The sequence below is a fragment of the Pocillopora verrucosa genome, chromosome 4, assembly GCF_036669915.1.
Source record: "Pocillopora verrucosa isolate sample1 chromosome 4, ASM3666991v2, whole genome shotgun sequence".
Classification (NCBI taxonomy): domain Eukaryota; kingdom Metazoa; phylum Cnidaria; class Anthozoa; order Scleractinia; family Pocilloporidae; genus Pocillopora; species Pocillopora verrucosa.
This window is the reverse complement of record NC_089315.1, coordinates 9104012-9116508: the sequence shown is the minus strand read 5'-3', so window position 1 is coordinate 9116508 and position 12497 is coordinate 9104012. Positions and strand designations below refer to the sequence as shown.

Here is a 12497-nt window from a genome sequence, read left to right as displayed (position 1 = left end):
CGATTGCGTGACACTCGGTAAGTTGTAATTGTAAGATGACATGTTATAACGTAGCAAACGAAGAAACAGTTTAAATTCTCAGTCTGCATTTTGCACCCAGTCTGCAGTCTGCATTTCATACCCGGTCTGCAGTCTACATTTTGTACCGACCGATTATTTTCTCTTAGATTCTTTGGGCAACTGAAGGAATCAAGCGAATAAAACTGGCCTTTCGAGACAATACCTACTGATTCGCAAAAAAAAAAAATTTATAAAAAAATTTAAAAATTAAAAAAAAAAACCTGAAGAGATCCAGACGCCATTCTAGAAGAGTAACGAGGCTAGAAATTCGAAATATGCACCAAAAATTCAAAATATGTGCTAGAAATTCTAAACGTGCGTGGAATGAAAATTACCTGTTCTAGAAAAAAAGGTGCGAAGTTCATTTAAAAATGCTGCAGTTAGCTGTTACTGAATGATGCCATGATGAAGGTTGGGTAAAAATTTTCAAGGATAAAAGTGTTATTCTTACTTCATTAAAAAATACACCATACTATGAGTCTTGTAAGGATTCCTCTGAAGATATTTGTGTTACGTACAAGTCCAACGTCACCGAAAGGGGAATCCCCAAGGAGCTGTGCTTGGTGCACGCCAATGCGAGAGAAAAAGTGACGTCACAGTTCTGTATTCGTGGTCAGTTGACGGTTTCCTTCTTCGGGTACTAGCTCTTAGCCGTTCAGCCAATTTCCGAATCTGCAATCTACTCTATACATATGCAAAGGTTTGTTTTCACTGATTTGATCAATCGGTTGAACAAAAATTAATTTGTGTTTTTTTCTACTGAGATACTTCAAGAACGAATTTGATATTACAAGTACATTTTACATTTATGTACTTAATTTTGCAATTTTCTATTTTAGGGAAACAAAAGCGATGAACTCTCCTCGTGGATATCACTCCATGCCCTTCTTTAAGGGTGACAAGGTGTTAATCTCAAAACTTTTTGCAATTTTGGTAAGTTGCAGTGTCAGCAATTAATACATGTGAGAACGTCAGATCGTTGTCTCAACGAAAACTTTTAAATTTCCATAACGTAGAAACGAGAAACACGTCGAACTATGATCTGTAACCGAAAAAACTACGCTGAAACCGTTTGTCAGCCGTAGCCAGTAAACAATTATCTCAACCAGACAAGTGATTGCATAATCTACAGCCCACGACAAGCTGGGCTAAACGTATCTGGCAACAGATAAGCACGCGGAAGAAACAATTCATCGCCGCGAGACATTTATATTTAATGTAATCTATATGTTTTAATCTAACCTTCAATTATATTTAAATCAAGACTTAGAAAATGTCCTCAATTGGTTGAGAGCGAACAAAGTTACTCTAAATATGACTAAAACCGAGTTTATGCTCATCGGTTCAAGGCAGAGATGAAGTACTCTCGCAGTTTCTCCGACGATCACAATTTATGACGATCAAGTTAGCCAGGTTACCACCGCAAAATCACTTAGAGTGACCATCGATAATAAACTCGATTGGAGCAGTCACTTCGATAAACTAACAAAGAAAGTCGCTTCTAGCATTGGAGTTATAGAACGAATAAGGCATCTTGTCCCTTAAGCGACTTTGCTTCTAATGTATAAAGCTCTGATTCAGCCTCATTTTGACTATTGTAATATTATTTGGGAAACTGGGGGATAACTTTGCACAACAAGGTACAGAAACTACAAAACAGAGCAGTCCGTGTTTTGACCTATGTAAATTATGACGTCGATGCTGGTCACTTATTTGAGCTCCTGATATGGAAAAAACCTAACTTCCCAGCAGCAAATACAAAGAGCCATAATGGTCTATAAGTCTCTGCACGGCTTAGCTTCCGATTATTAATGTTCTAAATTTGAAAGGCGAGAAACTGTGTATAACCTAAGAGACTCTGAGAAAAAGCTGAATGTCCCTTTGCCGCGCACAAACTATTACAAGAATAACTTTCAGCCATAGTGGCGCCACTCTTTGGAACAGACTTCCTCGTGACATAAGACATGCAGAGTCCCTTGGATTATTTAAGCGTTTAATTAAAGAAGTACGTTCAGGCACGGCATTCGTGGAAAGCAGCTTTAGTTAGGTTTGTGCTTTAAGTATAGTTTTTAGAGTATCTTACCCATTTAATGCATGTTTATATATTTGAATGTTTTTATTGCTGATGAATTGTCCGTGGGTAAATAAAGATTATATATCTATCTATCTACCCTTCTGATTTTAGCTAATTTAATTGTTTCTTGTACTCCGTTACATATATTCCCCTAATATTCCGAATTTTGATGAATTCCAACCAATAAACTCTCTTGGAAGCGAGACTTTCAATTAACATTTCGATCTCCAGGGTTATGACTGAGGCAGATAGATCACTTTCTTAAGGGAAAACATAGAGGTTTTTCTCTGCTTGTTTGTTCTTCAGACACCTTCTCAATGTTTTTTTTTTATTATTCCTCAGGTATTTCTTACACTTTCAACATTCAGTGCAGGTAGAGGTATGAAAGGCCAGTGCCCAGATTGCAATGAGGAAGGATTTATCAAAATCATTGATCCTAGAACTGGCAAGTGTGAAAGATGTTGGCCTTGCCCCGAATGTCCGGAGGGTGCAGGTTCCTCTGTTCAGTGCAGATCAAGTGTACCAAAGGGAACAGACATTCACTGTGTATCTTGCATCATGGGCATAAACTTCTCTAACAGCCCAAGTACTGAAATGTGCCAACCTTGTGGGGTCTGTTCCGGGAAGCACAAGCATGTCTCAGCCGAATGTACCCCATCTAGTGATGTGCAATGTGAATGTGACCATGGATTTTATCAAAACAAAACAACCCATGAATGTCAGTCATGTGATTCTTGTTGCTTCAGTGATGCTGATGATAACATCATTGATAAATGTCAGAAAGATGATGAAATCAAAGAGAATGAACAATCCATGATCAGACCCTCTACATTCATTGCAACATCCTCATCTTTATTCAAATCAATCAAGATCCATACAACTGTAACTCCTTTTCTTCCAGGCCTTACTAGTATTACAGTTCCTTCAAGGACCAAGCCAATCCAATCTACATCAACAAGTGTTTCATCTGCAAATCAAAAGCATGATGTGGTACCTACAGAAAATGTGATCATTGTGTCTGTACATAAAACAGTACATGAACATGGTGAAATTATGAAGTGGATCATAGTAATGACATGCATTCTGAGTGTTTCTTTCTTTTCTTTGTGTGGTTTTTTAATCTACCTGTTTAAAAAAATAAGGAAAAACAGACAAAGCAGAAATCTACAACAGGTAGATGAATTTTCTCCTTTAAATAAGAGTGAAGTGGACAGCCCCTACAGGAGAAGGAAGTTTAATGGACACTGCACCCATGGTGCTGCAGATGGATCAAGAAAAAATTCAAATACAGTTTACAGTAACAAACATAATGAAGTTGTAACAGGAGATCAGCTTGAGAACATGGCTGAGAAAGGTTCAGTTCAGAAAGGAATTCCATCATCCCTTGATGGTAAACCTTCAAATTCCACAGAAAAAGGTTAGAGAAATTAGGGTAAACTAATGACTCAATAATCTAATATTTTGATTGTATAATTAGAAATTTAAGGGTTAATTACCCAGCCAAAATCGTGATAGCTAGCTTTGGAGAAATACAACACAGAGCCATTTGAAGTGATTGTGATTTCTATAATAGAAATAATTGCATTTAGTATTTCCTTATTTATTATAGTAATTACATAATACTTTTTACTATTTTTCTCCTTTGAATCCTTCAAAAGATTCAAAGCCATTTATTTTTGTTTCTGTCTAGCAAAAAATATTTAAGAATTCAAGTTTCTAGCCTTCAAAATGATTCATCACAAGATGAGGTCCTCACTTACAGTGAATTTTGAGAGAGTAAATTATGCATGGTCTACAAACCTACAAGAAAGTTTTTAGATATTAAATTTTGCCACCACTGTTAGTGACATGTCTCATACTTTAAATTGAAAATATGACACTAATTTTGTCATTTTGATTCTTATCCACTAGTTGTTGATGTGCAAGGGGAAAACCATAGAGCAGGCCATAACTTAATTCCACCTCCTCAACCTGTGAAGGATAACCTTGGGTATTCAACCTACATAACAGATGTACCTACACCTGTCATCAATAAAATGTGCATGCTACTTGACATTGAAAGAGTCTCAGATGAGAATGACTATAGGATGCTGGGATGTGAACTTGGCCTTACATCATCAGAGATCACTTTGATCAAACAAAAAAGTAAAAACCCATCTCACGTGCTTCTCATGGAAAAGTTCGCAACCAAGCCAAATTCTGGAACACTTAATCATCTCAAATCCATATTGACAAAACTTGAGCGATATGATATCATTCAGGTTATTGATAAATGGGTCCAAGATGAGATGATGTAGATGATTGAAGTTCACTCAGCCCTCTAACTCCCAAAAGCAATTAACATGTAACTTCTTCCTGTTATCTCCATACTTTATCCAGCAAACAGGTAATGAGAAAATTCAAACTCATCAGGTAGAAGTTTTTATCTTGATCTAACACCAAATTTCTTGTTACTAATTTACTAAGGGGAGGAATAAACAATCAGAACTTAGGAGTTAACCCTTTAACTCCTAGATCAAATTTGTAATTCTCCTTATTGTCAATCATACAAATCTTGTATTGTATTGATATTGTAAGGAGAAATTCTGTCTTGGTCACTCAGGGGAGTTTAAGGGTGAAAGGGTTAACTAAGCAAAAAAAAAGATCTTTGTTTTCATCAAAAACCATAAAAAGTTTCTCAGGGTATTTTTAAATGAGATTGAATTGATATTGACTCAATGCCTTGAAAGTAAAGCCATTTTATAGCCTTCAAACCTGGAGAAAAAATGTTACAAAAAGTAGGAAAGGGTTAGGGGTGAAAGAAAATCTTACTCCTGCAGGCAGGCTCTATGTTTTAGTTGGTGAACAAGGTTTCAAAAAAAATCTTGTTTCTGGAATGGCCAGAAAAAAATTTATTCCTGCAAACTGTAAATTTCCCGCTGGCCCTTCCTGTCATATTTGTAAATATCAAGACTATGCATCTGAAATACTTTTTAGATCTTATAATTTTGATATTCTATTTTTAAATCTTTCAAAATCAAATTTTTCCTAAGTTTGGCCCAGTGATAATTAACTATTTCCTTTAATATATATATTTATCATTTTTCAGCCTAAAAACTGCCTTCCATAAAAATATCGCACTATCTATTTCACCTTTATATAGTTATTTACAGTTACACGTTTGATTCTGAATAGTTTTGTCCACCAGCATTTTAACATGACATTTTGAACCCTTTCACGGAAGCCTCGATGATTATCCACTTGGAAGCAATAATATAGCGTGACTTCCCTTCTAGAATTTTAAACACATTTAACTGTCCGTTTCAAACACAAATGAATGAAATGCGTTTTAGAGCATTTCATTCAAAATAGCTTGCAAAAAGCGTCGTATTTCGGTGGATAATAATCTTAATAGTCTTCATAATATAGATGCTTTAGGAAAATCATTAACCATAAAAAAAAGACATATTTCGTTCGTCCAGTGAATCTCTGTTACCCATGCAGTTAGTTAGTCCCGATCCAGTTAACTTAGATAGCTGAATTAAATAAACAAAAGCTTGGATAAAACGAGGTTCCTTGGTTTAGCTTCTATTTTTGGTTCTTCTTCTTATTTCTCTTCTTCTTCTCCTTCTTCTTTTGAATGGCCTTTGACCTCTGAAAAGATGCTGACTCATTGAAATTTAACTTTTTTGGTTGATTAGGGTTAGATTTGCATCCACCTCAATCGCTCTCAAGCACAATGTACGAATTTTCATTCCTAAAATTGAAGAAATTAAACGATACGAGAAAATTGTACAACTTCGACGAAAAGAGAAATGTAAAGAAAAAAACATAATAAGAAGCCAAGTGTGTCCTTGAAAGTCTTGTTTTGTGGATTTGACGCACTGATTTTGATAAAGACGCTTGCTCAGCACAAAGCAGACAATGAACGGCTGCATCAGTAATCAATAGCGAGCGTGCGTGCTTCAAGGCGGGTCGCGTGATCATTTGCACATTAACAAAACAAAAACCAAAATCTTCAAAACTTTGGATGGGCTAGTACTTTTTAATTAACTCCGATTGAACTTAAAAAAGGCGACCTATGTCTTCGCTAGGTTCGTCAGGCGCAGGATTTTTCATTAAGATCGTGGCGTAGAAGTTACTAATCGAAATAGTGTTTTTTCTCTTCCGTCTTTTCGCTCTTTTTACTTTCATTGCCATACAAAGAGTTGTGCAAATTGTAAAATTCTCTTCCTTGCCACCTCCTATCACATTTTTAAATATTCAGACCATTCATTCTCTGTACTTTTATATACTTTGTATTTTTTTTTGTAATATTTCAAAATAAATTTTTTTTCATAGTTTGGCTCAGTGATAACCATTTTCTTTGTTTTTTGTTTGTTTGTTTGTTTTTTTTTTACCCTGAAAGCCACCTTCTATAAAGATATTGCACTGGTTATTTTACACACTTATTTAATGATATTCTGTTAACTCAGTCTGACCTAATTTCTCCACCAGCATTTTGACATGACATTTTTAACCTTTACACAAAAGCCACAATGATAATCCGCTTGGTAACTTCTAAAATTGCAATGAATGAAATGCTTAATTAGCTTGGAGACAGCATTAATACCTCAGGAAAAAAAAAGTTCAAATAATAATATGGCTTGAGAATAATCATGCACCATTAAAAACATATTTCGTCAGTGCGTTGAATCAATTTGAAACCCAAGCAGCTATTTGGTCCCCATCCTGTTAACTTAGCTGAAGTAAAATGAACGAAAGCTCTGGAAATGCGAGGTTCATTGTTCCAGCTTTTTTTTTTTTTAAATACCCTTTGAACTTCACAACATGCTGACTCATGGGAATTTTTACATTTTTTTCATGTACGCAAAAGTAAGATTTGTCCTCAGCTCAGGCGGTGATGCAAGCACATCAACAAAATTTCATTCTTTAAATGATCTTAAATGGAAGACATCAAAATATACAAGAAAAGCATACTACTTCGGAAAAAGAAAATTTTAACTAAATTGACAGAACTGTTGAAGGAATAAGCCGAGTGTGTCGACGCTAGTCTTGTTTTGTGAATTTGAAGTTTTGACGAAAACGCTTGCTCAGCACAACATAATGCTGAGCAAGCGTTTCCGTCAAAACTGGCTTCAAATCTACAAAACAAGACTCGAACGAAAAGTGCTTCAAACACATCAAACGGACGTGCTTTAAGTCACATCACTCGAAAATTACGATCATTTGCATATGGCGAAAAAAGAAAAAAATCAATTAATGTTACGCTGTTTCCTTTCTTTCTGATAAACTTCAATCTCTGGTTGTATCTAGTTCATTTCTCGCTCAAGGTATGTAGTACTCGATGCTTAGGCTGATCAAGGCTGTAGGAATTAGCTAAGAAGCAAGTCAATCTAAAACTTTGAGGGAAATAGTTTAAAAAAATTTTCTCATACTTTATGTTCTTCGCAGAAAATGGCTTCTTTCGCGTTTCCCGAAGAAAGCTTAATCTGCAAAATGACAGCGGCGATCTTACTGGTCCTCATCTCAACTGTAAGTAAGAAATGATTGGTTATTAGTTGGGATTTCACACATTTGATTAAAAGTTTTTGTAGAACCGATTTTCAACACTTCTAGTGCTAGAATCTACAATGGAATTTGAATTATGAACTTTAGACCTAATTGCCAAATCAAGATGTAGGTAATCCAAGATAAGAGTGAATTTTTCGTTTGGCTTCATAATAGTCTATGTTTCTTTTTTGTCTCTATTTAAGTTCTGTCCTTCATTAAAAATTAACTACCAGTAACGCCTCTTTACAAGTTTTTGCTTTGATTTGCGAAATTTGGACCAAGCATCAAAACTCTTCACACACGATTTTAAAATACTATGGTGGAGTTTTTAGCATGGAATTTAAGTAACTTCCCTGCGAACAAGCGGCCCCTAATGCTGACTAGGATAATATTGATGTCGAGAAAGACGATATCGATATCTGGGCTGCATTGTGATAGGGCATATCATCCGTCGGGCTTACATGATATGCCCTGACGTAGGCATACGTGGCAACTATCGACTCGATTTCAACCGCTAAAATGGCGGACCTTTCCGAAGGAGGACTTCTCTCTAGTGGCCTTACTGGTACTTTTCCATGGGTTTGGATTATGTTTGCATGCGATTCTGTTTGATTTCCCTTGAATGTTTCGTCTGCACTGTGGTCAGAACAAGCGCAAATGTTATGTCCTGACGATTCGAGAATTCTATCGATCGAGGTTGTCAACCATGTGTAATAATCAAAACTGTAATGCCCTTTTCCACATAAAATTATGCTGCTATAATATTTGATAAGTTACATCTATAGTGCCGCTATCTTAGCCACGTAACTGATGTGATTAAAGCAAGGAACTGGTGATGTAAGTTTGAATTTCCGAAATTAAGTAAAAGAAAGATTTCGCACCAAAAAATAAGCAGTCGTAATAGTCAAATAATATTTTGATAGACTTAATAACCGTTGCTTTCACGCCTGATTATGCTATGGTTAATGCTCCATTTTACCATTTTTTGCTAGGTCCCTGCGCGAGTGGCATCGGCTCGATGCCCAGATTGTACGGGCGAGATAAAAAGAATTGATTCTACAGGCAAATGCCACAGTTGTTTCCCTTGCCCTGAATGCATTGAGGGATATTCAACTTCATCTGTCCCTTGCGGAGCGACTATTCCTTACGAGAGGGATATACATTGTGTGGAAATCCTACAGCACCCTCAGGAAAGTTCACAAACAAGCCATGCAATTTTTGCATCTGGAACAGTTACCTCTCCTTCCCAGATTTTCGCCACCACGGCAAATTTGGTCATTTCTGCCACTAGCTCCTTCGTTCGTGCTGGTTCCAGCATCATTCAAGAAAGAGAATCTAAGTCAACTAAAGACCCGAACACTGAGAACATATTGCCACCATTTGGCAGTTATTCAAACAACACCATCATATTCACATTGTTTGCAATATCTCTGGTGATCTTATCAGTAGCTATTGTGTTTAAATTGCAAAAGAAAAATAAAGGTAGAAGTCAGTCAGCAGGAACTACAGTTGATGCACTTCCATCCTTGCCAGGGCAATCATTGTCAGAGCAAGATCATGAAACTTGTCATATTGATTTAGGAACAAACTGTGTCGTTTATCAAGGTGCCCATTCAAGTGAGATGGGAGATGACACATTGCCAGGTTTGACTCATGGGACTGGAAATAATGGTTCAGGTAATTATTGTCAAACCTATTGTTGATTGATCTACATTTCCAAAATGTCAGCTGTTAGACCAGAGAGTAAGAAACTGACCAGAACTGTTTGCACTCATGTACACAGCTTTCAAAAATACAGTTGCTGTGTTAATTATTCTTTAAATTATCTTATTTCTTGTTTCATTTTTCTTTCAAAGTATGGTTAAATATGGTGACCTCATGCTTAACAGCTAGGCATCAGTAAGGGTTGATACTAATCTCATGTCTAATATATCCCCATTCTCCTTTCAGGCGCCATTTGTGATAAATGAACTTGAGGCTGTGATTATGCAGTCTCTCTGTTTTTTATCTTTGTTAGTTATATATTTTAAAAAAATGTTAATTTTATTGTAATTATACTACACTCATTAGTGTCAACCACCACTATGGTTTTTGAAGGCTGACATTTCAGACAGTAACCCTTTGCATTGCAGTAGCTAATTCAATTTGCTGATTAGCAATTTATTAATTTACCCAAAGCAAAGAGAGTTGAGGTAGTAGCACAGCTTCCAGGTACTCCTTCTTGCATTGATGAAACACCAAGGGATTTACACCAACCAACTGACAAGAACACATTACACCCAAACTTTGTACCTTGGCTGGTGCCTGCTCCCACGGGTTAGTGTTGGTTTTAGTGCCTTGTACATATGAGTATTCAGCTTCATTTTAATTCTCTATTAATTTGGAATTTGTACATGAATTAAGCAAAAACATACAATTCAAAGAAAACTGAAATTATATAACCTTGTCTGCACTTCCCACAAAAGAAGAAAAACTGTTTTGCAAACCAGACATGTTAACCCTTTCACTCCCACAAGTGACCAAGACAGAATTTCTCCTTACAATATCAATACAATATCAAGCAGGCAGGTGATGAGAATAGAGAAGAATATCAATCATGGGATTATTAGTTGATCTAATACCAAATTCTCTGAACTAACATCATAAGAATTGTATGGAAGGTAGTAAGGAGAACTACTAATTAGATCTTGGGAGTGAAAGGGTTAAGTCACTATGACTGCATGTTTTATGATGTAAATATTCAAGAACTGGAATAATTTTTTTCCAGTAATGCAGTACAGCACTTAGTATGTACCAAGCTGAACATATAAATTAATTACAAACCAGGCGATATTGAAGGATAATTAATGTACAGCTGCAAGAAGGGAGATTTGCTAATCAGATCTTGGGAGTGAAAGGGCTAAGAGGCCTTGTAGGTATCCAATTTAAAAAGAAGCCAGAATGCAGTAATATTGTGCTCTTTTTTCTACATACAGGCAACATGGAATGGGGGAGGGGGGTCCTGTCCATAATTTAGAGTGTGGTAGAAACAGTTCTGGAGTGTTATTCTATACATGAACAGAACTCTTCAAATATGATGTGTCAACTAATTTTGACACTGATTGTAGCTGCATCTAGGAGGAACAGGTTCACTTTAATTGAGAGGAATTAACTGCTATGTAACTTTTTCATTTAACAAATGAAGTTTAAAGTACAGTTTAATCTTGGAGTGGAAAACTGAATATAATAAACAACCCTGACATGGTGATCAAATCTCTATTATGTTAAATCCTGATTATCCCATAAATTCCACTTCAAGTTTCAGTATCCACCTAGTTGAAACTAAGTTATTTACTAAATAGACATAATTGTTTTATTTGTTATAGGACTTGGGAAAAAATCTACATCCACCTCCACAACAGGGCTTTTTGACCAAACAGCTTCTTTCCCACAAATTTCTGACATTCCCCAAGAATTCCTTAACTCTCTGCTCAGTCAAAAAGTTGCCAAGATACATTACCAGTTTTACTGCAAGATTTGTCAGAAACTGGATGTTTTGCAGGATATAAGTTGGAATGATTATCGCCTCCTTGGGGAAAAAGTTGGTGTGGACAAAGATGCCATCTTGTTGCTAAAACAGAAGGGTAATCAAACACAGGAAATCTTACGGCACTTTGACTCAAAGAAAGAAACCTGTGTGGAAAGATTTAAAATCATTCTTGAAGAAATGGGAAGAGATGATGTTGTTACTGTAATCAAGGACTGGATTCTGTTTGAGTGGCAAGAAAATATTCAGCCCTCAAGAGTGATTTAGAGGAACATAAACTATATAGCATCTGATACATGTTGCTTTCTTCAAAGATTACAATGATCCTTAAACCTTTACACCTAAACATCGTTATTCATATTCTACACACTCTTTTCTATACATTTCCTTTGGTGCTTACAAGGAGAATTTGTTTAACAATCAATTGAAATCCTCCTAGGTTGGAGATCATTTCTTTCAGTCTTGTGATCTTAATGAATAATTTAGCAGCATTACCAAAGGGAGAACTTAGATGCTGCTCACTCTAAGGGTTGAAAGCTTTAGTCTATTTATCTTGAGCCCTTTAACACCCAGAATTTCTGTGAAGCTATAGCTTTAAACTGTTGATGTTAGGAGCTAAATGCTGGCATTTGGCATTGATTGAATTGTTTCCACTATGAATTTCTTTAAAGATGATCAAGTCAATTGTAGATTGCAGAATGCATTGAATCAATATATAATTTTTACCATCAACTTGTTACAACTGTGTGTGTTACAGTAGCTTGCTTTAATTAACTACTAGCTAGAAATGATTGCCTGTGTTGGCTGCATAATATTAGTTCAATGTTACTTTTAAAGTCACAATCGTAAAGTTTACTTTGTTTTAACCGAAGCTCAAAGAGTTTTCTTGTCACCATTACTTCTATTCCAAAAGGAGCAATAAATTTCTGCAATCATTGGTAATCATATCATTTTATGTAATATGAGATAATCTCTTTATGCACAGATGTTTCACTTATAGTGAAACTGCGTAATGAATCGAAATAAGGTCAAGTTTGTTTTACCAAAATTAACCCTTTCATGTGCTCTTATCAGCATAATTGTAAAATGATGAATTTGACTCTAAAATTTAAAATTTTTTAACTTTTAACATCACTAGACTTTTCAAATAGGGTAGTAAATTTTATACATGTTGCTTGTAATAATGAAGTGTGATTATTTGGGAAGATTAATTTTTTTTCTTATGATGGAGTTATTTGTATTCAAGAGCCACTTTTTTAGTAAACATTGTATTGTGTTATGGATGAGCTCTATCAAAGATTAATT

The 12497-nt window shown here is 35.7% G+C and overlaps 1 protein-coding gene across 1 annotated transcript; it reads left to right on the top strand.

Annotated features, from left to right (window-relative positions):
- Nucleotides 1–291: 291 nt before the first annotated feature.
- On the top strand, nucleotides 292–12287 carry LOC131795711 (uncharacterized). Its single transcript, XM_066165277.1, has 9 exons — nucleotides 292–760; nucleotides 900–993; nucleotides 2477–3551; nucleotides 4046–4427; nucleotides 7188–7446; nucleotides 7568–7648; nucleotides 8659–9343; nucleotides 9845–9982; nucleotides 11032–12287. Exons 1-9 carry the CDS (start codon nucleotides 753–755, stop codon nucleotides 11457–11459), a joined length of 3150 nt encoding a protein of 1049 aa, XP_066021374.1. The 5' UTR covers nucleotides 292–752; the 3' UTR covers nucleotides 11460–12287.
- The last annotated feature ends 210 nt before the right edge of the window (nucleotides 12288–12497 follow it).

Coding starts and splice junctions, on each gene's coding strand:
- LOC131795711 (XM_066165277.1), top strand. Junction 994..2,476: donor CAAAACTTTTTGCAATTTTG/GTAAGTTGCAGT, acceptor ATTATTCCTCAG/GTATTTCTTACACTTTCAAC. Junction 9,983..11,031: donor GCTGGTGCCTGCTCCCACGG/GTTAGTGTTGGT, acceptor TATTTGTTATAG/GACTTGGGAAAAAATCTACA.